This window comes from Sapajus apella, unplaced genomic scaffold, assembly GCF_009761245.1.
Source record: "Sapajus apella isolate SASKATOON/1434 unplaced genomic scaffold, GSC_monkey_1.0 scaffold40, whole genome shotgun sequence".
Taxonomy (NCBI): Eukaryota; Metazoa; Chordata; class Mammalia; order Primates; family Cebidae; genus Sapajus; species Sapajus apella.
Window position 1 is genome coordinate 20,558,146 of NW_022436980.1, and position 27,846 is coordinate 20,585,991.

General features: G+C 39.2%; 2 protein-coding genes and 1 long non-coding RNA gene across 7 annotated transcripts in view; 1 reads left to right on the plus strand and 2 right to left on the minus strand.

The window, feature by feature from the left end:
* Positions 1-27,846, minus strand: part of CMSS1 (cms1 ribosomal small subunit homolog) — a 379,426-nt gene that overhangs the window by 315,991 nt on the left and 35,589 nt on the right. The window lies entirely within an intron of this gene.
* FILIP1L (filamin A interacting protein 1 like) overlaps positions 1-27,846 on the plus strand; it is a 298,228-nt gene that overhangs the window by 253,186 nt on the left and 17,196 nt on the right. For both annotated transcript variants that reach the window (XM_032299339.1, XM_032299340.1), the window contains one exon: positions 22,406-25,181. In XM_032299339.1, the coding sequence (XP_032155230.1) occupies positions 22,406-25,181 (2,776 nt within the window). The remainder of the gene's footprint in view (positions 1-22,405; positions 25,182-27,846) is intronic.
* Positions 239-7,242, minus strand: LOC116565609. Its single transcript, XR_004275532.1, has 2 exons — positions 4,905-7,242; positions 239-4,585 (listed from the first exon to the last, which is right to left on the minus strand). It is a non-coding gene; the product is annotated as an uncharacterized LOC116565609 (long non-coding RNA).

Consider the following 27,846-nt stretch of genomic DNA (forward strand, 5'->3'; position numbering starts at 1 on the left):
GGAAGGCTCGCCAAGGAAAGCCCCTTGTTTCTTTTTCAGATATGAGAGAGACACTCCCTCTCCATGCCTGTTCTCTGAGATGGCTAAGCAGATGAAGATAGGACAGCAGCAGTTTTAATTCTGAGCCCAAGAATGAGAACACATTAGCAGTGTTCTTTCTCTACTCTGACCATCTACACATTTCTATGCCCTACTGGCTCCAAAATATGATTCATTGTTAAGTACAGATTTTTTTAAAAATAAGCTTGGGGAATGATGTGTTTGTGGGGTCAGGCGGGGAGGGGAGCAGTAGAGAGGTATGTAGAGAAGTAAGTGTATCATTGGGACAGATAGGATGCAGACATACCTCAACTCCTTGTGTCTGTTTATGATAACTACTTACTCGAGCCTAAAGAAGTTATTCAGCAAAAGAGAGCATATATTACATCAGAACAGCAAACATTCAACTATGAATCTGAGAAGTACCTTGAGTCACACACACACACACACACACACACCCACACACACACCCCCCACACACATACACAGAGTCCTGGCACAGACTATCCACAGAATTTTACAGCTGGAAGGGGTCTTGGGGGTCATCTGATCCAAATGCCTCACTTTACGAAAGAAACTGATATCCACAGTGTGACTTGCCCCAGAGACACAGGTAACAGAGGGAGAGCCAGGGCCCCCTGCATTCTTGGGCTACAGCTCACCAGTAGTTTATCCTCAATTAGTGCTAGAAAGAGGGGAGAACAGAAGCCCCAGAAAAAGCCTCAGTACTGTAGGTGGTAATTTAGATATAACATCCATTAAAAAAACGAAAGTAGAAAGTTTCAAAGTTTTCAAGTATAATCAATAAGAAAGCAAAGGATAAGGAGGTATTGTGAAAATCAATACAATTTAATCAGGATACAACAACAGAGGGAGGTGAATAAGGGAGGAAAGAGAAAACAAATAAGTATATTTAAAGGTCTTCCACGTGGCAAATCCCACTGTCTACTTGGAAGGTGAGAGATGCCCTAGAAAGACTATGTACTCTGTGGCCAAAGACATTTACGTCTGAACCACTAACTTGACAAATGGCCTTCTATCAGTATCTTTCAGCTAAGTACTTTGCACCTCTCAGATGTCCCCAGCTCGCAGGATCCCTTTCAAAATTCAAAGTGACTCAATGCCTTCAAAACAACCTACCCCCAAACTGCAGAAGTCGTCACCGATGAAGGCTGTAAGCTCCTGGTGGTACTTACCGTGCTTTATTTTCCTTCAAACTGTATACTGTGATGTGACATTAAATTACACATTAATGATTTGCTTGCTTATTATCTGTCTCGTGGCCTATAGACTCCTTTGGGGTCAGTTTTGCAACCAGCTGTATCCCCAGTGCCTAGGGAAGTACCTAGCTACAATTAGTAGGTATGTTGGTGGGACAAAAAAAGGTGCTGGATAAATGTACAAACTATAACCTAGAAGTTTATTTGATATGAAAAAAAGTGTTTGTTTCTGCAAACAGTGGGCTATGGAGGGCCCCTTCATCTAGATTTTGTTTAGGAGCCAAAAACAAATCTCAGCCACTACTTAAAGCAACCACATGGAAGTGACTTACAAACGTAAAAACCAGAAACCAGCTTAGGCTCAGGTTAAGTCAAGGCAGTGAAATCTGCTTTGTACAGTACAGTGTATGTTACATAGGCAGACTAATTCAGAGGCTTTTCTGCCCACCTCCATCTACGTCAGTTTAACTCCCTCCCCAGTAAGATGACACTGATGGTGGTGAAGGAGTACCAGGTAAGTCACCCTGGGGCATGGAATGGCCTCCAAGCAATATATGGAAGAACACAGTACAGTGGTTTTGTCCTTAATGAAGGGTGGATTCCTCTGAATTTCTCTAATTTCTGTGTCTCCAGTGAAGGCCTGGAAGATGCACCTCTGGGCCACAAACAGCTTATCTTGGCCATGCAGCAGACTGCCTTTTCCTAAGCATATACCTAATTCCAGAGTTTCTCTGGGTAACCCAGTGTATCTCCCAGATTTTACGGAAGAGTGATTTTAATTTCAAAGTTAGATTACTCCTGTGAAGCTAGCCTAGGGTTTATAATTCTCCTCGGCAGCAGCAAACATGCATTGAGCTAAGCACAAGACCTGACAACAGGCCCAGCAACCCAGTTCACAACACACCATGCCATGTCACGAACCCAGCTATAGCCACTAGCATGGACTGCTACTACATTAACGACGAGGTCAGAGATCACTAGCAGCTCTTGGACAACAGCTTCAATTATTCTCCTGTCCCTGCTCTTTTTAATGGACTGGTAATACAATGCAGGTAGGAGAGACCAGCTACACATAAAAACTAAGTAAAGATAAAGAATGTGGGAAAGTGCTTTTAAAAACTACAACAGAATATAGTCAATGGCCAGTCTTGCTGAATAGTGACACTGAATTGACCTGGATAAATGTTGGTGTCTCAATGGTGTGACTAAGAGTAAGAACACTTTCAGTTAATAAATCAAAGTTCTACTCTTCATAGCTCTGCCATCCATTTACTGGGTGAGCCTCCAACTCCCTTGGTTTCTACAAACTACAAAAAAGGGAACAATGTCAGCCATCCCAAGTATTTCTCACTACTCGATAAAGATTGAATAGTGAACAATAACCCTCATGGGAACTCTGATCAAGGAGAGAAGAGACAATATAAAAATACAAGGTACTGATTCTATCGCTAGAGACAAATCAGCTGAAGAAAATGAGGGGTTATGTGAGGAAAAGGGTGCACATGTAAATGCGGAAAAGAGGAACATGGCTGTAGCACTTGGCCCTGTGAGAGCTCCAAATCACTGTATCTAGAGCAGCCTCAAAGATGAGGTCAGTCCTCCAAGATGGGCTGCCCTGACAAAAGCAAATCTGCCAGATTTATTGCGTCTCATGGCCCACCAGTTTTGGAACAAAAGTTTAAAGGTGAAATGAGTTTTTCTCTTTTTTTAAAAAAAGTTCATTTTTATGTGAATCAAAACAAAAACAAATCTCTGAGCAGAGATCATAAGTGGAATGTAAAACATCACATTTGAGCTGGCAAGACTTAAGTGTCTGCCTGTTAAATTTGAAAAAAAGAAAGGAGTTGCTTGGTCTAGGAGCCTAGGGAGAACATGAGAAAGTTGCTAGTTTCTTGCTGAAGACAAACACCCACACAGTGAGATATTGTGGAAGTCCCTTAGTCTTAACTTGTTAGTCTGTTAATTGGGAAAGGCAGAAGAGGTGAATCACTCTGTGGAATTTTGTGAAAATGAATCCACTGCTGCTAAAAGGAAGATTATCTACTTTTCAAACACTCATATTATTAAAAGAAATAGATTCTGGTTGAAGTTGCATATTGTTCTTGAGGCTTTCAAATAAAAGTAAGAACAACTTTGTCAAGTGATTTGGGGTTCCACTAATCTCCCCCCAAATTCTGCCCCATTGGATTCTTCTTAGAGTTTCACAAAATTCACTAGGCTGAACAAAGATGCAAAGAATCACAGGCAAAGTTAATGATTCTCTGGCCAATCTCACCCATGTGGACTTTAATTAAATTTGTCTCTAAGTGAATTCTTTACTTCAACCAAATGGTTCCTTCCAGAAGTGACAAGAACAAGAGAACAAAACTCTACTTGTCCTTCTTCCATTCTAATAAGTAATTCTGAGAATTTTAGGTACCACTCAGCCTAAGGGATAGTTATACTCCCCTAGGAGTGGTTCTTTTTACCTCTCAATTATTTGGTCAAGTATGCACAGAGTTCAAACCCATATAAGGGATACAGAAGTATCATTCCTTTAAGGAGCTTACAGTTGGCTTAACAGCAAAAGTAATATGCTGAAGCAAATTGGAAAGTAGTACAAAATAATGTAGAATATTTAGATAATAAAGCTGTACGAGTTGTGGGGGCTTAGCAAAGGAAAATCAGCCAGGGTTAGACAAATTAAGAAACATTCATGGAAAAGATGGGAACTGAAATGTAAATGGGGATGACTGAATGAAGCGTTCCAAAAAAGATGTTAGCCTTATTTTTTAGAAGTTTACTATGAAAGGAGAACCTGAGGTTAAAAGAGAAATAAGGCTTGCGCCAGGATCAGAACACTCAAACCCTTATATTTAAAAGCCCATTATTTGGCCTTCAGAACAACCTGGACTTCTGCAGAGAGGAAGCCATCTTAAGTAACATCAATTCTTAACCTGAAGCTTAAATATGATGAGGTAGTTGGCACAGTGGCAGACCCATAGAAGATACTGTTACTCTTCTAGTTATGCCAGTCTACTGTAGGGATGACGCTCTTTCATCATCTGGTGCTGCCAGGATGACATACAGAGGCTGTCTCAGGCCAAAGAGGAGGTGCTTTATAGGATGCAGTCAAGAAGAATTCCTGTTCTCAGACACCCAGCTACCAAGTGGAGTAAAGGATTAAGCTTGTTGAAGATCTGTCTCTGGAGTGCCTAACCTTAGCCACTCTGTAGAGCGGTTACCCTGTACCTTGATTCCCCTGGTAGAAGGTAGTCCCTCCTGTGAGAAACAGACAAGAGCTTTCCTGAAAATGTCTTAAGACATCTGAAGTAAGAAACAACTTCCTGGCCGGGCGCGGTGGCTCACGCCTGTAATCCCAGCACTTTGGGAGGCCGAGGCGGGTGGATCACGAGGTCAAGAGATCAAGACCATCCTGGTCAACATGGTGAAACCCTATCTCTACTAAAACTACAAAAAATTAGCTGGGCATGGTGGCGCGTGCCTATAATCCCAGCTACTCAGGAGGCTGAGGCAGGAGAATTGCCTGAACCCAGGAGGCGGAGGTTGCGGTGAGCCGAGATCGCGCCATTGCACTCCAGCCTGGGTAACAAGAGCGAAACTCTGTCTCCAAAAAAAAAAAAAAAAAAAAAAAAAAGAAACAACTTCCTGAGCAGGTAAAGGACCAGAGAGCCAGTGATTGCAAAATACTTAAAAGCTAGTTTGGAATCTCCCTGTTTTACTATGCCTCAAGGCACCCACAAAAACCAAATCTGTAAGACAAATCCTACAACTTCGGCTAAATGGCTTATATTAGATCCTAGCCATAAACAATAAAGAGCCGCTTTTGAAATTAACAGTCTAAATACTTTTTGCCTAGATGTTCATTTAATTGTCCTTTCAATTTAGTATAACATTTTAAGTACTCTCTGCTTTTACAGCATACTTAAAACTTGTGAACTACAACAGATGCAAATAAATCTGAATCCCATGGAATTCCAACTACTTAGGGTTTTCCATTCTTTTGAACCATTGAGACTTGACCAGCGATAAAATCTCTTGACATGTGAATCTGCATACAGCGTTATATAGCAAAGAAGGGAGGAAAGGATTCTAAAGGTTGTTGGCAGTTTTTATTTTGCGGAAATGAGATTTGAAGATTGCCAAAGGCTTTGTAGACCTAGAGACAAAACTGCACTGCTCTCCCTATGTTGCAGCTAAGGTGACAAGCAGATGTGGCAAGTTCAGATAGTTAGGTCGCTAGCAGATTTTGGTCCAAGATTTCCTGTCCATCAGATATGTGGCTTTTCAATTGTTTAATACCCGGGGTGCTGCTTTCTTTGTTTTTAGCTATGAATGAGTAAACTTTGATGAATAATGAAGCCAGAGCTTTTTTCAAAAACTCTTTTTTCAGCTACTAAAACCTGAGATAGTTTGCCCTCTCTTAAAATTCAAATCACAAGGTAAAATGAGGTAAGAGCAAAAATGGATGGTATTCAAATAGCACATATATGAGGTACACTATAGCCATTTCTTTAACTGCCACAAACAGAACATTTCTCACATAGATACACTGAATGGGTGAAACTTGCTCAGGGTCAGTGTAAACAGGAGACTCAGCACCAAGAGAAGGGGGGTATAAAGTCATTGCTCTCATCTCTAGTAGATACGCTGTTGACCATTGTCATATTTTGATAGAACTACCCATTAATGTGCAAGCTTAATATCCTCTAGAACATGGTCATCTTAAAAGAACCCAACTTAGAGGAAAGGAAATACTATCAGATTCTGTTTATGCATTCTGCCTCCTCAGTATTCAGAAATTGCTGAAAAGGAAAACATAACCCAAATGCTCTGGACTTACATTCAAGGGGAAATTAAACAAGGCTCAGGTACCCAAACTAATTTTAATTTGTATAAAGCATGCAAGAGGACAAGCAAAACACAGACCACAAGAAAAATGGTCATCTATGTTCCAGCAGATTACAGAATACAATTTTTCCCCTTGTCTGTAATCAGACATTACATACGTCCCAAACTCTAGCTTTCCAAAAATCATGGAAGAGATGTAAACCAATGATCCTCAGGAACTGGGAAGAGTGGGTAAAGGTAGAAGTAGGATGCTCATCGTGGCTCATGATCTGTTTGCTCAGCAGGAAGCCAAGCCACATATTAACCCTCATCCTTTAACTGCCTGAACCTCTAAGTACTCTTCAATGTATTAAATTTCCCTATTTTCCTTCTTCCTTGTTTACTGATTTATGACAGCTAAAATGGAGGAACAAAAAAGTCCTCTAAGGATCAAAATGTTTCATTTTATACTCTTTAGGCTGCTGTCTATCCTGTTTCTATGGCAAACTGTGTGACTTCAGTAGTCACAGTAAAACATAAGCGTCTGTTGTTGTGGTTTCTAAGTTTGAATTTCCCACTAACAAGTTAGGAAACGTCTGGTTTCCCAAGCATACCACTTTAGCCACTGCCTCTGTGTAGGCAGCCAGACTACAAGGAGGTGAAAACCAGTGAATTTACCCATTCTGGCACATGACTGGTTCCTGCTTTGGCTTTTTATTAAATACGGTGAACTGAACAACAATTAAGGTAAGAAAGCCAAATAAAAAAGGAAAGCCTTTAAAAAAAAAAAAAAAAGCAACCAGAGGCTTAAAAAAAATTTTATTTTGACTTTTTGCTCTAAGTTCTGGAAAGGATACATGCTTTGTAATCTACTTTTTAAAAAGGAAAGAATAAAGAAAAGCAGCCCACTGACGAGTAAGGGTTAAGAGAAAGAATCATAGTAAATCCTCCAAAATAGCCATGTGCAATATCTGAATGAAAATAACCTGTGACCTGGGAAGAGAAAAAAGGGGCTAATGGATGTTAAAAACAAAATTTAACAGCTGCATCAGAATGATTTTCCAATGAACCATTTCTGGTTTCTTTAATCTGCTAAAATACAAAAGGACCATTGAAATATAAATGGATTGTGCGCAATAAAAAAATACATATAAATACTTTTTTTTTTTTTTTTTTTGTTTAGACGGGGTTTTACTCATGTTACCCCAGGTGGGGGGCGATGGGGCGAGTTCTGCCCGCCCCCACCCACCCCCGCCTGGGTTCAGGCAATTCTCCTGCGTCAGCCTCCTGAGTAGCTGGGATTACAGGCACGCGCCACCATGCCCAGCTAATTTTTGTATTTTTAGTGGAGACGGGGTCTCACCAGGTTGACCAGGATGGTCTCGATCTCTTGTCCTCGTGATCCACCCGCCTCGGCCTCCCAAAGTGCTGGGATTACAGGCTTGAGCCACCGCGCTCGGCTATAAATACTCTTAATAAGATAAAATACATACACAAATATTTATAAGGATATATATAGTATTATGCCCTTGAAGTCTGTCTGAGAAATGGCTGCCTGTTAAAAATATTTTCCGAGAACTTTAGGATCCTTGAAATGGTCTATGGAAATGGTATTTATGACAAACCCACCTCCTCTGGGGAACATGAGATGTTATTACTGGCCAAGTCACAAGTTTTTAAACCATGCAAAAATAATTATGAATTTACGCAAATGACAAAACTTGCCATATTATTATGATTGAGAGAATATCTGCTAATGTCTCAAGATCAAGGCTCAAAGTAGCCATGGACCTATAGGAAATACTGTGTCACAACACTGGATTGCTAGTGGTGGTGATTTGGGATCTTTGACAGGCAGAATATTACAACACACAAATTCCCTGGAGAGGATGGCTCATGAGATATATGAGATAGGACGTGTGGATGTGTGTCATGGGGTGAGAAACAGGATTTGGTGTAAAAACTACACTGGCATTCTGGCTCTGCCAATTACTAGCAGGACCTGTTGCAAATTAGCTTTTTGAGCCTTAGTTCTTATTTGTAAAATAAGAAGACAGTAATACCTGCCTCCTATGACTGTTTCCAGGACTAACACGGTACATGGCATATAAAAATTGTTCAACCTGCTGTTATTCCTAGGCTATAGAGAGGAGGGCCTACTATATGTCTGTTGCTTAGTTAATACCCTTACTTTCAAATATGGTACCTATTTCAAAAATAGAACAGGTATTTGTTCAAATATTTATTGAAAACCAATTAAATACCAGGTACTGTTCCCTACCAGAAATACAGTATTGAATAAAACAGACCAATGATTGACTAATCATTGAATAATATGTGTGTGCACGCACACACACACACATATTCCTACCTGTATGAAGTTTACATTCCAGTAGGAGAGACAGGAAGTAATCAATAAATACATAAAATAAAGTATGCCAGATGGTACTAATGAGGTGAGGGGAAGTCCAGTGGCTCCTGGGGAGACAGCCAGCACTAAAGCACACCAGGCTGTGTTCTGTTGCAGGAACAGCAAGGAAGCTGGTGAGCAGGCAGAGGAGCAGAGTGGGTAAAGAGGAGAATAGTAGAAGGGGTCAGGGAGCCAAGTCGGTGGTGCAGAAAGCACAGGAATTAACAAATGGACACCAAAAACATGGTACGGGAGAAGGAAACTCAGATTCTGAGTTTTTTGTCCGGGTTTTCTAGCATGTAGACTGGTGGTTTGGTAGAAAGAACATAGACTTTGCAGCCAGTGAATTTTTATTCTGGTCTGTTACCTGTACTGTTCGGAAAATTATTTAACCACTCTAAAGTTTAGTTTTTTGTTCCTCCTCCATCTGCGAAATGAGAGTAATAGTACTTACCTCATAAAGTTGCTTTAAGTATTAGGTGAGATCTAGTGGGACAAAGTAGATCTTCAATATGCTTGTTTCCTTCTCTCTATAAGCCAAGGAATTGGAGTCTACACTCTAGTTCCAGCTCCAGGGCCACCATAATGATGGCCTGGTATGGTATTTAATCTGCCTGGGCCTCAGTTTTTCAACCAAGAAAATAAATGCAGGTGCTATACACAGACATTATAAAGACAGATATACAACACTCAAGGTGTTGTTATAAGGAAATAATCTTACTATTACAATCCATCTTAATCATAAAAATTTCAAAACAGCAAAAGTATATGTTTCCCATACCTCTGACACATTAATTCCATGAAAAAAATAGATTCTATAAAGTTTTTCTTTACCATGAAGTTGTAAAGATGGATTTAGCAATCATGTTTATCTTTATTCCCTTTTCCTGCCCCACTTAAGAACACTAATTTAATGGAAAGATAGCCAAGAAATGTTTGGCTGCAGAAAACAAGATGCTGAGGAAGTGTTTGTAGTAAGCCACTTTTGTGTAAAAAGGGGAGAGCATAAGAATCTTTATTTATATTTGCTTATTTACTTATAAAGAAACTCTGCAAGTACATATGAGAAACTAGTATCAGTGGTTACAGTTGGGGAGATGAAGGATGTGGTAAGAGGAAGACTGTTCCTAGTATACCTTTTAATATGCACATTTTGAAATATGTATCAAATATTTAGGAATACGAATTTAATCTAAAAATCCACAATTAAAATTTAAAGAGTTAAAAGTACACAAAATAAACTGCAAATTTAATTATCCAACAATATGAAAACCCCAAATGACCTATTTCTCAGCTAACTAGGGTATCTTTCAACCTGTTGCTTTGTATTTTCTTCTCAAGAGCTTAAAAAAAAAAACAAAACACTGTAAAATATTCTTAATAGTCTTCTTGACATTTTTGACTGTGAAAACCAAGCCCAGGAATAGTATATCAGTGTACTAACCCAGTCAACTCACCCTGCCTTTGAGTCCCCAAATACGGGAATCCCCAACCCCAGGGCTGCAGACCAGAACCAGTTCTAGACCTGTTCTCCCACAGCCAGAGGTAAGCAGTGGGATGAGGCAGGATTACCACCTGAACTCCGCCTCCTGTCAGATCAGAAGCAGCATGAGATTCTCATAGGAGTGTGAATGGTGCGTGGGAGGGATCTAGGTTGCGTGCTCCTTATGAGAATCTAATGCCTGATGATCTGAGGTGGGACAGTTTCATCCCCAAACCATCTATCACCACCCTCACCCCAGTCCATGGAAAAACTGTCTTCGACAAAATTGGAACCTGGTGCCAAAAAGGTTTGGGACCGCTGCCCAAGTAGACCAAGTCTATGAGTATCTACACCCAGCAGACAAAGTACATATTCACATCCAAAAAATGAAGAGCAGAGCATCAGTGAGGCTTTGGGAAGGTCAGCTATTAGCATCCATTTGGATATGCTGGCATTTCATTGGATATGCACATTCATAGCATTGTTCTCTTCCAGGAAGGGAGAAGAGCTGTGGAGTAGATCTGTGAACAAAAGAGAAATGGAAGAGAGTGGCTGATCCCAAATATATTTGAGTAGCAGATAATTAAGAAGAGTTTTACATGCCAGGGACAACTAATACAAGAAATCTAACAGTCTACCCAAAAATTATACCATAAAATAGTGACTTCTCAACCAGACTCCACTTCTCTGCCATGTCTGGAGACATTCAGTAGTTGTCACAACTGAGTTGGAGGTACTGTGTCACTCCTGGCATTTAGTTGGTGGAGACCAAGGATGCTGCTAAACATCCTACAGTGCACAGGGCAGCCCCCACAACAAAGAATTAACCAAAAAGTCAACAATGCTAAGACTGAGAAACTCTGACCTAAAATGACAATCATGATGACTAATCATGTGCATAGCCGAAAAGATCCATGAAAAGCCTTAAAATAGATTGCAGTAAACATTATGTAGCCCAGTCTTTCGTTCCATTGTGCTTTGTGCTATTCTCCCCCAGCTGACGCCTACTTTAGGCCAGCCCATTGTGACCTATGTGCTCATATGTGTTGTCTCACTGTCCTACTTTTTTTTTTCCAATATGGCAAGCAAGTTGCACTGTTATTTTTAATTATTTTATTTTTTAAAATGAAAATTAAAACTATATTTTGGGCCTACAGCATGATGTTTTTATGTATTTAGACATTGTGGAAGGGCTAAATCTAGCTAATTAACACATTTGTTACCTTACATATTTATCATTTTTTTTGTGGTGAGAACATCTAAAACCTACTCTTTTAGTACTCACCATCCTACTTCTAATGAGAACTGACATGTGTGGTGCCAGGCAGTACGATAAGGACTTTTTGGATGGATTGTTTTTTATTAATCCTGAGAACAACTCTATTGTGAGGGAGGCTGTAATATTATCCCCATTCTACAGATGAAGAAAATGAGACTTGTAGGGGGGTTAAATTGCTTGCTCACGTCACACTAGATAGAAGTTGGAAAGCCAGGATTCAGCTGTAAAACCTGACCTCCAGAATCTGAATTTCTTGCTGTGCACTGCCCAGCCTCCCAGTTTTCCACTGTCTCATGCCCATTGGTGCTTCAGTGCTGGAGAGTGTACGTGTTGTCAGTCATTCCACCCGCCCCCTGCCACCTGCACTTTTTACTGCCATCTCTTGCTGGGGGTAATAGGGAACAGGCAGTAGGGAAGACATCAGCCCTGTCTTAAAGAAGGCTACCTTAGGCCAAACAGACAAGATAGAGAAGAATGCAGATCATAGAGAGTTCGAAATCAACTGCCGAGAGTGGGAGGAAGGAATGGGGACAATGATAAACAATGAAAGTGTTAGGAACCTAAGGACAAGCCCAGGAGCAGCACCACCATCTCACACGTAAAGGCAGTTCTGCACACTATGAACCAGGAGGCACTTTCAGGAATACACACATATCTGATAATACAAGGCATCATATGCTAAGTGGCTTTTTGAATAATTCTCCCTAGGGGCAGGGCAGCCAGGGAAAGGTATCATGGCTGTGGAAGGCCCAGGTAGGCTTTGAAGGATTAAGGGGACATCTACCTGAAACTTTTAGTTTAAGGACCTAACGTCTTAACCTTTTGGAAGACAGTCAATTTTCGGGGGGAAGGCGGGGATGTAGTAGCGATCACAATGGAAAGTATGGAAAAGAGGGAGACTTTGATTTAAGGAACCATTTCCAAATAATTAAGAACTCCATTTCAGAGTGGTGGGGAGGGGAGGGGATGGGGGAAGAAAACAAAAAGAAAAGTGAGTAAGCTATTTAGCACAGCAGCGTATTCACAGTAATTAACTTTTTAGATGTTTCTTCTTGATAGCTGTAATATATTCAAAACAAGGCAAAAAATTCATCTGAGTAAATAGCATAAAGAAAAATTCATTTGGGTAGGTATTTTTAATAAGAAAAATTAAAAGAGTGGTAGGAGAGGCAAAATATTCATGGTATTAAATGTACATCCATTGTCCAAAGGTTCTTACTGGAAAGCCTCAAACAAGACAGTATTGCAGAAGTCAAAACACATTATTTAGGCGGTAAGTAATTATCCTGGTAGAGATTTACATGTGCTGTACTTGTTGTCACTCCCCTGCCAGTTCTAGTTTCTTCTTCCAGGCCTAGCCTGAGCAGCTTTTCAAGTCCCCTTCTGGCCCTTTCATAAGGGCATCGACAGTGTCTTCTCTAGCCCAGATTCATGGGCACCTCCTTTGTGCTCACGATGAAAATATTCTCCTTGTAGCTGTCTAACTACCCAAGCTCTGTGCCTGTGGACTCTCAGACTGGCCTTTTTCTGGTTGTGGAACCTCACCTGTAGGCAGTTTTTCTTTTTAGGAGACTCCTTTCCTCAGTTACTTTGCTCCTTTTTGAGTGAGATTTGCCCCACTTCCAGTCCTTGTGCTCAATTTGAGGATTTCAGTAACTCTTCTTAGAATCCTGCTTCTCTGCTAATAGCTCCCAAGCTCCTTATAATTAATGGGTCATCTGACTATTTGCATCTTATTTCACTTCTGACCTCTCTGGGGAACCCAGTAAGATTAATCATTCAGGTGATGAACAGTCCTGGCTCACAGTGTCCCATTTTTACCATATATTCCTCTGACACCAAGCAAAAGCCTCCTCCATAACTTCATGCCCTAATTCTTATTTCACAATGAAGGAAAATAGTAATAACCCAAATTGCTGGGTCTGGACCCATTTATGGCGTCTCTAAAGGATCTCAATAATGATGACAGGGTCTTCAGTAACAAGGACATAAAGCAGACACAGATGTACACTCATATTCAACTAGCAGATGCCAAAAAAAGTGTTACTGTTCTTCTAGATCCTGCTGACCAAGTCAGATGAATTGAACATTACATTATGGCTATGGTATGCTGCAGCAGTAATTTTTAGAAAACCTTTGACTTGTGAGAGAAATAAAAGGAAGCAGCATACATGGAATAAAAAAGACTGGTCATAGCTATTTTTATGAGTGCTCCTAAAATTTAGACTAAACAGTGAAAGGTCCCATTGAAAAAGCAGGGAGGACAGCAAGGAAACAAATTATAGGCCTGATTACCAAATTCTATTTCAAATAAAGAAGCTTTCCAATAAATCCATGTAATTACTCTGCAAACTGCTAGAACTCCATGGTTATTTGACCATGAACACAGCTGGTATCAACGCAACATAATTAAAATTATATATTAGACAAGAATTGCTAAAAGATAAAATGGGATATAATCATAACCAGGCTATCAAAGTCTAGCTGTGAGAGCAGATATAAAAATAAAAGGAGTGTGATGTATGCAGCTTTTGGCTTAGTAATCAACATATTAAATCAGGAAGACAACGCGATGCATCAAACTAGCTCTGGAATAATGAGAACAAATAAAGGAATGTAAGCCCAACAAAATGAGTAGTTACATATTTAGGACTAGGATGACTGTTACACTACTTCAGACTTCTTAAGGCCAAACAAGTTTTGGTGTCATCACACTATTTGGTTGTTACCAGGGAAAAAACCTAAATTATGATCATACTGATCCATGCAAGAATACAGGCAGGTTTGGGAGAAAAAAGGAGCTGACAAATAACAAGTATAGTGCCTTGCACATAGTAGGTGTCACTGTATTTGTTTCATCAAGGTCTGAAATGAATTAAATGTCAGCTGAACTGCATAGCACTATGTATGGACCCATTTATAAGAACCAGGAAACTTAGTGGTTTCCATATCCTTATTTCAAATTGGGGTTTCAAACAAAACACAATGTCTTATGAAAACCATTTTGTCATTTAGTACTTCTCTAAGGACTGGAAGAGAGAACATTTGAAGACAGAGAATCTTCCATCTATGTTTGAGGGTGAGCAAACGACTGGCTTTATTAATGATGGAAACATCAAAGCAGTGACTAACCCAGTGAATTTGGGGACTTCAGCAGGATGAAGCAACAGGCTGACCAGCCAGACAAGCACAGGGTGACAGCCCAAACCAGACACTTTTCCAGAGAAAGACAAATTTGCCACTTATGTTTCAACTGTCTATCCTCTAGAGTAATGGTTCTTGAAGTGTGGCCCTCTTTGAGGGTTAATCAGTAACACAGCCTTTTTCACTCTCATTCTCTCAAAAGTGTACACGGAGTTTTCCAGAGGCTCCATGAAGTGTGATGATGTTACTTCTCTGACAGCTAACGGAATGTGTGAAACAGATCTGAGAATACAGCTGTCTTCAATTAAGCCACACATTAGTTGCAGAAATGTAAAACAATGCAACTCTTCTCACTAAATAATTTTGTTTGTAAAAGTTATTTTTCATAAAAACATGTTATTTAACAGATGATGGATTTACTATTTTTAACGAATGAGTATTTTTAAAGTCTTAGTTTGAATTTCTAGTACGGTAAAGAGATAGATACAGCTCATACACTCCAAAGCTCTTTAAGGTCCACAAAAATTTTGAGTGTCAAGGGGTCATGAGACTTAAAGGATTAAGAACTGCTGCTCTGGATCTTTTACTGAATTGTGCTGGAACTGTCTCCTGATTCCTTCCTAATAGCCTACAAATTCTTTGAGAACAGGATCTTCTATCCCCTGTTCATCTCAGGATAGCCTTAGTACTAATTATAGTCTCTGTTGTTTGTAAATTAAATGAACAAAGGTCTTGCCATATTCATAACATCAAAAACATTAAATTCAAGATTTACCTAGTGAACACAGTGAAAAATGTTTCCTTAAAGTGACAGATGAGAAGCTAACTCTGAAGTTATTCTCTATTAACAGGTTGATTTCTGCAACTAATAGAAACAATACAGTACCATTAATGGCTTGTGGAATTGGTTTTATTGCTTGATGATCACCCTAAGTTTTTCTCTATGGACCAAGTGTCTGAAAAACTGGAAAAGAATCTGTGAAAACAGAAATATAATTCACGTTTTAGGGTTGTCAGATTATAGATGAATATTTCCTTTCCATTGTCATTGCTGTTGACATAATGTTGTTTATGTAATAAACAAATGTATTTGTCTAGCAGATCTCTGGACTCTGAGGAAAACATAAAATAATCACTCCTTTGTTAACAGAGTTGAGATAGCCAAGGAGACTGATGGGCTAGGATGTGGACATTCACCACCTAACCCTATTCTCCAGAACAAGCAAGCACATAAAATTCTAATGCAGGGATCGAAAGAAAAGAGAGAAGAACCTGTTCCAACAGTCTTGATTCTTTCTAGAGGCTCTGTAGCTATGGAATAATGTTCTTGGAGAACACTGATGGAAAACCCACTCATACCTCATTTTCTTAAATGCTTAAAACCATATACATGGTAAACATTAGAGCATTCTCTTTTTTTTTTTTTTTTTTTTTTGAGACGGAGTTTCACTCATGTTACCCAGGCTGGAGTGCAATGGCGCGATCTCGGCTCACCGCAACCTCCGCCTCCTGGGTTCAGGCAATTCTCCTGCCTCAGCCTCCTGAGTAGCTGGGATTACAGGCACGCACCACCATGCCCAGCTAATTTTTTGTATTTTTAGTAGAGACGGGGTTTCACCATGTTGACCAGGATGGTCTCGATCTCTTGACCTCGTGATCCACCCGCCTCGGCCTCCCAAAGTGCTGGGATTACAGGCTTGAGCCACCACGCCCGGCCCATTCTCTTAAAAAATAAATAAAACTACTTAGGACAGTGCTACAGTATTTGCCACGAAATAGAGTACTTGTTCATTCTTTCATTTATTCAAAAAACATTCATGTGGCTTCCTCTACATGTAAGTGCTTTGTGGTAGACACTGTAGGACACACAAATGAATCAGACACTGATACTCAACCTGGTTTCAAGAAGTCTGTATTTTAGTAGGATTGAGTGTAATGTACAAAAATAAGATAAAATCAAAAGTGGTAATAATTATAATATAAATTATTATGGGTATGACTGACGTTATGGCATTTAGACATACCATCTGCTTCATATGTGTATTATATGATGCATTATTACTAACACTCAGTGTCTTACGTAGAGGAGATAAAAATATAAGCACACATCTGTGCTAACACATGTGTCTGCAAATAAAAACTGAAAAGACCCTCTTGAGTATATCATTTGTAGTGAAGAACCAGAATTATGGTTAGTACCAAAGAATACTGAAGATGACAGATATTATGTTTTTGAAAAAACAAGGACCTGGTATTGCACATAATAACAGTGATAAACCACAGTAAGTTATAACAATTCTGAGCTATAATAGAAACTCTAACAAAAAGCTGTAATAAGATACTGCTTAAGACAGTTTGGATTTAATTGCCTCACTTCTGTATCCATAAAACCAGCTTCCACAACCTGTTTTCATTGGAGAAGATTCAATGAATGTTCCTATAATGCTGTGGTGTCAGTACTAGAACACGAATATGAGTACTCCAAGACAGTAGTCTTTAAACTGGGATACATGTGCCCCTGAGGGTACGTAAAGACTTTCTATGGTTATAGGCGAGGGAGAGATTTAAGGGATCAGCATCTACATCCACTATTCATATATATACTCTTTGTGTCGAGTTCTCCTTTTTCAACAATACTTTCAAAACAAAATTCTTAGCAAACTTTTATCAAGTGCATCTTCATGGGTTGGAAACCCCTCTGGGGGCATCAGACAAAGGGGCAACTATAGAAAACCTTAATCCTGAGTGTCCTATGAGGACAGAGCAGAGCAGAGCAGAGCAGCAAGAGCAGCAGCAGCGGCAGCAACAGGTTCAGAACCAAACAGTGGATGGAGCAGTGCCTTGTTTCTTCATCTGGGGACAATGCAGGGCAAATCCTGGTGCCTTATCTTTTAGGAATGAGATGGGTACCAGTGGGATGTGTATTTACACATTTAGTTAAGTTGAAAAATGAAGTCAGAATTTCCCTGAAAGAACGACCGGTCTGGCTGTCTGATTTGTTAATGAGGACTATGGCAAATGTTAAAATGTATCCTTTTGCAACTATTTAAACATTGAATGAAAAAATCTGGATGCCAGTTAAAAAATGTGAAAAAGAGTACTTAGTTTTTTAACATTCTTTTAGCACATATAAGAACAAACATTTAAAAACCCCTACTCTGAGGGATATACACCAAGAAGAATACAAACGCATAAGTAAGATATTTTCAGTTGATAGTTTCTCCATTCAGAGTGTTCTTGATAAAAACCCTTGTACGTGGACCAGCCCTATGCAATGGTTTGTGCTCTCTGCAATGTAATGTGGAGAAATAGCACAGGCTTTGCTCCTTCCTGATCCTTCTAAGCCTCGATTTTCACAGCTATAAAATGGAGATAATCCCAAACCCTGAAAATTTATCATGAGATTAGAACTGACAGATGCACAGACTCAGCTCAGTGCTTGGCAACACATCACTGGCACTAAGTAAAGAATGGCAGCTATTATATAGCCTCCTATATTTTAGTCTTTGTGCTGTGTGAGTAAAACCACAAATTGGAACTAAAATCATTTCGTGCTCTTTTTGCATGAAAATGTAGCTTCTGACCCACCAACTATGCTATGCATTTTGAGTCACGTTGTTCTCCAAAAATGTGGACAGATTTTAGTTAATTTAGTAATATTCTCCCACCTGATTTTTTTTTTTTTTTTTTTTTTTTTTTTTTTTTTTTTGAAAAAAATGGGTGGTCATGTAGGTCAGGAATACAGGCTGTGGTACTGCAGATTGGGTATAAATCAATAACAAACAGTTGGCAGAGTTAATATTCAAATGGTATCTCATTTCCAGGAAACATCTGAAATGTAAATGGCAAAGCCTTGTTACCCACAGTCAGTGTGAGGGCCAGGAGATTTGGCATCATCTGGGAGTTTGTTATAATGCAAATTGTGAGGCCCACCCCAGACCTACTGAATTGGAATCTGCAGTTTAACAAGATTCCCATGTGATTCAAATGCACTTTAAACTGTGAGAAGCACTGGTAAAGCATGGCCACTAGCAGGAAAGGTAATATCACACATGTAGTTTAGGTGGGAGCTCTCTGTTGCACCTGTTTAATTAAAGCTGAGTAAGGCAAAACAATGGAGTCTAACTTCTGCTGACAGACTGACATACACACATGCCACAAACATACACATACATACACATGCATAGATCAGTAGTTCTCAATTGGAAATGACTGCCCCCCAGGAAACATTTGACAATGTCTGGAAACTTTTTTTTTTTTTTTTTTTTTTGAGACGGAGTTTCGCTGATTACCCAGGCTGGAGTGCAATGGTGCGATCTCAGCTCACCGCAACCTCCGCCTCCTGGGTTCAGGCAATTCTCCTGCCTCAGCCTCGCAAGTAGCTGGGACTACAGGCTGTGCCACCATGCCCAGCTAATTTTTGTATTTTTTTAGTAGAGACGGGGTTTCACCATGTTGACCTGGATGGTCTCGATCTCCTGACCTCGTGATCCACCCACCTTGGCCTCCCAAAGTGCTGGGATTATAGGTGTGAGCCACGGCATCTGGCATGGAAACATTTAAAATTCATGACAAAGGGATGCTGCTAAACATCATGAAGTGCACAAGATAACCTCCACGATGAAAAAATTTTCTGGCTCCTAATGTCAATAATGCTGAAGATGGAGAAACCCTGACATACATTATCCCTGCATAAAGGCACATAAACTAGAACTATTAATGGAAAAAGGGTCATAATTTGACAATGCAGCTGTTAGGGAATGAATTTTAGATCTGCAGAGTTCTGCACCTCAAGGTCTATGCTACTTTGAAGATTATAAAAACCCTGGTTAAAAGCTAGCAAAGAGTTCATGATAACCTGTATTAGCATATGAAGCCAGTATCAATGCTAAATCCTGTTAATCTGTAAAGAAAAATAATTGAGTAATGGTGACAGAAAATTAAGTTACTGTGTTATCTAAAGTCCATTCCTACTCAAAGTAGGAAGCAGGCTTAGGAGGCTCAACTCCACAGCCTCCTCACCTTGTGCTTTCTTCAAGACCAAAAACTAGCCTCAAACTTCAACCTTCAAATGTTCCTGGATATAAGGCAAGTAATAATGATTTAGGGTTGCCCATTCATCACTATCAAAAGTGCTGATTCCTCCAAATTCAGTAGTATAACCAACTCTTTCCCTCTCTCACACACGTACACAACCACACAAAGTGTAACAGCATTACATGCATCCTGCTGGCTCTGAAAACATTGCAGGCCTCCTGCTCTCAGTTTCCCACTGGTTCCTTGTCCTAAGCTCCCAAGTTGATGGCTAGGGGTATAGTTTTTTCTGCATATCAACTCCTGTTTCCCTTCCCGACAGCCTTTACCAGACTAGACAGCTGACTGTCCTGTGGTGGGCACATGAGAGTGGCCCAGGGAAATAGCACGTTATTGGAAAACAAGTAGTAAGGAAATGCTTAGAGAAAATGTGTTCAAATAATCAGATAGAGCTTAGGGAACATATGGAGATGCCAACCAATTTACAAAAACCATGAAAAAGATGCTTATGTTTGCATCATGCTGAAAAATATGCATCATGCCTGCTCCAAAAACACTGAACAAAATGGAAGCAACTGAAATTTTTTTCTAAACCTTTTTTTGCAGGTTACTGCACTGCATTCACTAATCATCATTCTTTTTTAATACTCTTTTTATTATACTGAAAAGAGTCTTCCCTCCCTTATATCCTAAGAAAACACGCTTCCTTCTCATAAAAATGAAATAGCACATGCTATGATTTAATAAGTTGAAAATAAATACTTAAAAATTTTTGTGAAACTGTTCTCTAATAAAACTGTAAGAACTGTGGTGTAGAGAGGGGAAAATATTTCACTGTAATTATGCTCAAGGCATTGTCAAAATCATTAAATCAAATGAATTCTAATTCTAAGGCAGGAGGAAGAAGCATTCTGCCAAAGTTTTTTTTTTTAACAATTTCACCACCAAAGCAGTTTACTTGTGGACTCTGCCATTGGGTTGAGAAGTCCCATGACCATTCATGAAGACGCTGCCATGCTTATCTTTTCAGGCTCTCACGTGTCTCAAATAGGAATGGGGCATGGCCAGAAGCCATGGGCAAGCCTTTTGCCAAGGCCACGGATGAGAGCATCATAACCACACCCCAGCATCCTGCCTAACCTCTTCTGAATTTTACAAGCCACAGCCCTGAGGCCAGCCTCTTGTTAAGTTCTCAAAACAGAAAAAAACTTAAAGTGGACTCCCACAAAAAAGTTTGAGAATTCTTACATGATTATTTTAGACACATTTAGATGTCTGTGTAGTGTAATTACAGAAAAGAGCAGATTAGAATCTCAAAAAGAAGGACTCTATTTCCAAGAAGATAACCCTAAATTAGTTTCCTTTTAAAATGTTCTCTCGGCCTGGAGCCAGCACTTTGGGAGTCTAAGGCGGGTGTATCATGCAGTCAGGAGATTGAGACGATCCTGGCCAACATGGTGAAACCCCGTCTCTACTAAAAATACAAAAATTACCTGGCCATGGTGGCGCATGCCTGTAATCCCAGCTACTTGGGAGGCTGAGGCAGGAGAGTAACTTGAAGCAGGGAGTCATAGGAAAAGGAAAAAAAAAAAAGAAAAGAAAAAATTTCTCTCAAATTCTTACACAACTTTCAAAAAGTAAGTTCTGTGATAAGGATGAAAGACATACACTGGATAATTAACTCATTCCTAATAGAAAAGATACATTAAAGTATTATGAATTCTTTATACCTATCAGAATGTAAATGTTTATAACTTCATCCATGACAAGTCCTTTGGTTCAACTTCTGAGGGATTCCATTCTATTTTAGCTTCTGTATTACAGTACTGCAAAACTGTAATTACATTCTCTGTAATCAGCCCATTCGCAGTATAATTAAGAGTGCCACAAATTTAAAACTTTGACCTCACTACTGAGGTGGAAGATAGTTTACACTACATGTAAAATACCCTCCTGTTATGCTGACAAATTTAAAACATAAAACAAGGAAATAGTATGTCATAGTAGTTGTCATTTAAGACGGAATTACTATGTTCCTGATAACAGTTTCTCTTCTGTCATGTCTAGCACCAGACTCTCATCAATAACCACTTTCCTTTTCCACATGCTCTTCTCAAATGTTATGAAAACCCCAAACCCATACAGATGCCTCTCAATTCTCCTCATTTAACTGCTATCCACTATGAGGATAAGATATATGTGAAGTGGTTCCTAGAATAATGTTGTGCTAGTGTAAACCAAGTTTTAATTGGCACAGAGGTCCATCAGTAAAGTACATAACTTCTAAACGATGTGAATAGATTTCTCTTAACTACAAAACAAGGAGGTGAACATCAAACATTAATTCACGACATACTTTGGTTCAAGCAAACCATTTGATAAGTATAATAACCATATTAATAAAAAAAAAGTATAGCAGCAACAACTATACCAAATGCTTACCATGTGCTAGGACAAGGAGAATCTCAGATGAATTACCTCATTTTTCATAAAAAGCCCCTGAAGTAAATATAATGATTGTCCCCATTTTTCATATGAGGATATTGAGGCTCAGAGATGTCAAATAACTGCCCACATCAATTAGCTGGTAAGAGTAAGGTCAGTCTTGAAGCCAGGTCTAACTGTATCATCTCAAGCTTGTGCCTATTTTCATAGCCTTCGGGCCAGACTGCCTACTAATTATATGTTACCCAGGCAATTTAAACCGAATATTCTTGCCCTTATTCTTTTACTAAGGCTTCTGGTGAAATGCAGCTGTTACTGATCAATGGTGGTGAAATAAAAAAGCAAGATAACTGATATCAAGATTTCCTCCCTCATCAAATTCAGGAACTCTTTTGCATATCCTATATGGACTGACACAGTTCTTATAATTACATAAGTTCTAAATTACATATGTATTTAACTATAGTTGATGAGTTACTAAAGCCTCAATCACAAAATAAAATACACTTTACATTTTTCAGATTAAAGAAGCTAATTGATCAAGAAACCAAGTCTCAGGAAGAGAAGGAGCAAGAAAAGGAGAAGAGGGTCACCACCCTGAAAGAGGAGCTGACCAAGCTGAAGTCTTTTGCTTTGATGGTGGTGGACGAACAACAAAGACTGACAGCACAGCTTACCTTTCAAAGACAGAAGATCCAAGAGCTGACCACAAATGCAAAGGAAACACATACCAAGCTAGCCCTTGCTGAAGCCAGAGTTCAGGAGGAAGAGCAGAAGGCAAACAGACTAGAGAAGGAACTGCAAACGCAGACCACTAAGTTTCACCAGGACCAAGACACAATTATGGCGAAGCTCACCAATGAGGACAGTCAAAATCGCCAGCTTCAACAAAAGCTTGCAACACTCAGCCGGCAGATTGATGAGTTAGAAGAGACAAACAGGTCTTTACGAAAAGCAGAAGAGGAGCTGCAGGATATAAAAGAAAAAATCAGTAAGGGAGAATATGGAAACGCTGGCATCATGGCTGAAGTCGAAGAGCTCAGGAAACGTGTGCTAGATATGGAAGGGAAAGATGAAGAGCTCATAAAAATGGAGGAGCAGTGCAGAGATCTCAATAAGAGGCTTGAAAAGGAGACGTCACAGAGTAAAGACTTTAAACTAGAGGTGGAAAAACTCAGTAAAAGAATTATGGCTCTGGAAAAGTTAGAAGACGCTTTCAACAAAAGCAAACAAGAATGCTACTCTCTGAAATGCAATTTAGAAAAGGAAAGGATGACCACAAAGCAGTTGTCTCAAGAACTGGAGAGTTTAAAAGTAAGGATTAAAGAGCTAGAAGCCATTGAAAGTCGGCTGGAACAGACAGAATTCACTCTAAAAGAGGATTTAACTAAACTGAAAACATTAACTGTGATGTTTGTAGACGAACGGAAAACAATGAGTGAAAAATTAAAGCAAACTGAAGATAAATTACAAGCCGCTTCTTCTCAGCTTCAAATGGAGCAAAATAAAGTAACAGCAGTTACTGAGAAGTTAATTGAGGAAACTAAAATGGCGCTCAAGTCCAAAACCGACGTAGAAGAAAAGATGTACAGCGTAACCAAGGAGAGAGATGATTTAAAAAACAAATTGAAAGCGGAAGTAGAGAAAGGAAATGATCTCCTGTCAAAAGTTAACATGTTGAAAAATAGGCTTCAATCATTGGAAGCAATTGAAAAAGATTTTCTAAAAAACAAATTAAATCAAGACTCTGGGAAATCCACAACAGTATTACACCAAGAAAACAATAAGATTAAGGAACTCTCTCAAGAAGTAGAAAGACTGAAACTGAAGCTAAAGGACATGAAAGCCATTGAGGATGACCTCATGAAAACAGAAGATGAGTATGAGACTCTAGAACGAAGGTATGCTAATGAACAAGACAAAGCTAAATTTTTATCTGAAGAATTGGAACATGTTAAAATGGAACTTGCTAAGTACAAGTTAGCAGAAAAGACAGAGTCCAGACACGAACAGTGGCTTTTCAAACGGCTTCAAGAAGAAGAAGCTAAGTCAGGGCACCTCTCAAGAGAAGTGGATGCGTTAAAAGAGAAAATTCATGAATACATGGCAACTGAAGACCTAATATGTCACCTCCAGGGAGATCACTCAGTCCTGCAAAAAAGGTTAAATCAACAAGAAAACAGGAACAGAGATTTAGGAAGAGAGATTGAAAACCTCACTAAGGAGTTAGAGAGGTACCGGCATTTCAGTAAGAGCCTCAGGCCTAGTCTCAATGGAAGAAGAATTTCAGATCCTCAAGTATTTTCTAAAGAAGTTCAGACAGAAGCAGTAGACAATGAACCACCTGATTACAAGAGCCTCATTCCTCTGGAACGTGCAGTCATCAATGGTCAGTTATATGAGGAGAGTGAGGATCAAGACGAGGATCCCAATGATGAGGGATCTGTGCTGTCCTTTAAATGCAGCCAGTCTACTCCATGTCCTGTTAACAGGAAGCTATGGATTCCTTGGATGAAATCCAAGGAGGGCCATCTTCAGAATGGAAAAATACAAACTAAACCCAATGCCAACTTTGTGCAACCTGGAGATCTAGTCCTAAGCCACACACCTGGGCAGCCACTTCATATAAAGGTTACTCCAGACCACGTACAAAACACAGCCACTCTTGAAATCACAAGTCCGACCACAGAGAGTCCTCACTCTTACACGAGTACGGCAGTGATACCGAACTGTGGCACCCCAAAGCAAAGGATAACCATCCTCCAAAACGCCTCCATAACACCAGTAAAATCCAAAACCTCGACTGAAGACCTCATGAATTTAGAACAAGGCATGTCCCCAATTTCCATGGCAACCTTTGCCAGAGCACAGACCCCAGAGTCTTGTGGTTCTCTAACTCCAGAAAGGACAATGTCCCCTATTCAGGTTTTGGCTGTGACTGGTTCAGTTAGCTCTCCTGAGCAGGGACGCTCCCCAGAACCAATAGAAATCAGTGCCAAGCATGCGATATTCAGAGTCTCCCCAGACCGGCAGTCATCATGGCAGTTTCAACGTTCAAACAGTAACAGTTCAAGTGTGATAACTACTGAGGATAATAAAATCCACATTCACTTAGGAAGTCCTTACATGCAAGCTGTAGCCAGCCCTGTGAGACCTGCCAGCCCTTCGGCACCACTGCAGGATAACCGAACTCAAGGCTTAACTAATGGGGCACTAAACAAAACAACCAATAAAGTCACCAGCAGTATTACTATCACACCAACAGCCACACCTCTTCCTCGACAATCACAAATTACAGTAAGTAATATATATAACTGACCACACTTACCCTCATCTAGTCCATACTGATATTTTTGCAAGAAACTCAGTCCTTTTTTAATCATCCCTCCATATACCCCAAAGGCTGAACTCGTACTTTGGGAAGGTTTGTGCATGAACTATACAAGAATACTGAAACTAACTGTTGCCTGCATAGTCATATCAAGTGTGCACTTACTGTATATCTTTTCATTTACATACCTGTATGGAAAATATTTAGTCTGCACTTGTATAAATACATCTTTATGTATTTCATTTTCCATAACCCACTTTAATTTGACTGCAACTTGTCTTGGTGAAATACTTTAACATTATAAAGCAGTAAATAATTTGTTATTTTTACCATTGCTTGCTGAATTTTCTTTTGGTCATTCTGTGTTATATTTCTGCATGTACAATAGAATTTTATCTTTTGCTTATAATCTCTATTAATTCTTCTTTAAAAACAAACAGGACCTATGTCCCATTTACGGTCAACTTCTAATTAGGAGGAGGAAAAAGTGGTTCAAATAAATAAAAATTACATCTCTTTGATTTCAAAGTGAACTATAAGATCTTTCAGAAGCAAACATAACTTCATGCTTGGGATATGTATCTCAGTATCTCTAGAGGCCAGCACATTGCTTAGAATATATTAGGAACTTAAATGTTTACTGATAATGAAATAAAATACTATTGAATACTTCTGATTTTTGTGAGCACATATAAGCAGATGGTCAAATTAAAAAGCTCTTACATGTGACAGGAAGCCAAAGAAAGTACATTTGGAAATATAGTCACCTTGACAATCAAAAGCTGACTGTATTTCTACCAGAGATCAAAACTCCCACAAAACATATATGACTACAACCAAATTTACTTAGTGCTTCAGCCACTGTGACATAAGCTCCTGAACACCCTGCTTCAAAGCAAAAAAAAGTCATTCTTGTTTCTTTTTCCTATGTGGTTCCCAAAACAGTTTGAATTACTTAATGTAGGTGCTACTTACCCTGCTCATAAGAGGTCTGCATTCAGAAGCTTAGTTTGTTTTTTTAACCTCTCAACAAGCAAATAAAAGCCAAAGATAGTTATGAACTTAAGTTATAGAAAAGACATATTTAAAAAAAATACACTATATTAGTTGAAAGAAGTAATATACTATGAATTTCTTCTGTGATTATTATGCCATTTACAAGATAGATGAGAAAAACTCAGCCAAATCATCCTAGAAATTCTGTTACGGGACTCCCTGGGCATAATCCATACTTCTGAGCAGAGAATAACAGCTTTCAGGGAACATTTTACATTACAAGTCTGGTCCCCTAGTCACATTCCCAGAAGACGATTTCAGACAAAGTAGCTTACTGCCATTTCCCCTTTTCTAACCTCATAAGTATTAATTTAGTGTGGTCAATTTTATTGCCAGTTACTGATTTTAAATACAATCCATTTAGACATCCAGGCAAACTGTGAAGATCTTTAAGAGTAAAAAGAAGCTTTCACAATTATCCTCCTTGCCCCTGCAAAATCAATTTCATGATAGTAAAGCAAGGATTTGTTGACAGAAACACTTCCATGGTGACGAACTGTAACACCAACACTATGGGCTTGCATCATCATTAAATAAATTTAGATGAAAGCTGAGGCTGCTGATGAATGAGAAAGCTTCTGTTTAAACACATTTATCTTAGGAATCGGCAGTGACCTGACTGTATTACAAAATACATGATGGTCTAAATGTTTATTAAAACTATTTTTAAGTCACCTTGGGCCAGAAATCTAGAAGGAATGGAAAACTTAATTTTAGCTCTTTCAAAGCAGACAACGATAATGCTGCTGCTTCATGAGATCTTTTTGTATTTAAGAAGAGTGGGTACATGTAATATTTTGGAAGGCATCGATCAACTGATCATAAAATTATGAACAACAGAAATCAGAACAATTTAAGAACAAAGTCTTTCCAACTTTGTCACATAATGGCATAAACAAAACACATGTTTGGGGGGCACTGGGGGAAACAGATAAAGAGGCAGAGATAAGCAGCCAAGAAATTCCCATCATCCCAGATTCCTCTTGGCTGCCCCAAGTCCTGGTGGGGGCCAGTGGGGGGAGGGAAGAAATCCATTCTTGGCACACTCGTAACTAATAGAGTTTGGAAGTCAAATTTGGGCTATTCATCAGCCCACCCATTTTGGAAGGATTCAATTTCTGATGTGAGCCACAGCAATTCTCTGTAATAAAGTTAACACCATAAGTCCTGTGTTTCATGATTATAATGTACAAATTCTCATTTAATCATTTGTTCCAGATTTTAACTATATAGAGACTTCCTAAGTAGTTAATCTAACATAACTGGAAATTTAGCAAACCTTGAAGGAATACCTCTTTTTTAGAAGTACCTCTACTGGGAGGATTCCTTCAGGATAATAATTTGTATCACATCAAAATAAATTTTAGGGAACAGATTAATAACGTGTAGATTATTAAAAGTGTCGCTAATTAAATTTCATCATAAAGGTAGCCTAATTTCTGCAAAACATCTTTTTTTCTATAGGATTATACTTAAAATGATATACTGTAGATTTCTGGCCTTTAAGTTAAAAAAAATGGTTTCTTTGTGTGTGTGTGTGTGTGTGTGTGTGTGTGTGTGTGTGTGTGTGTGTGT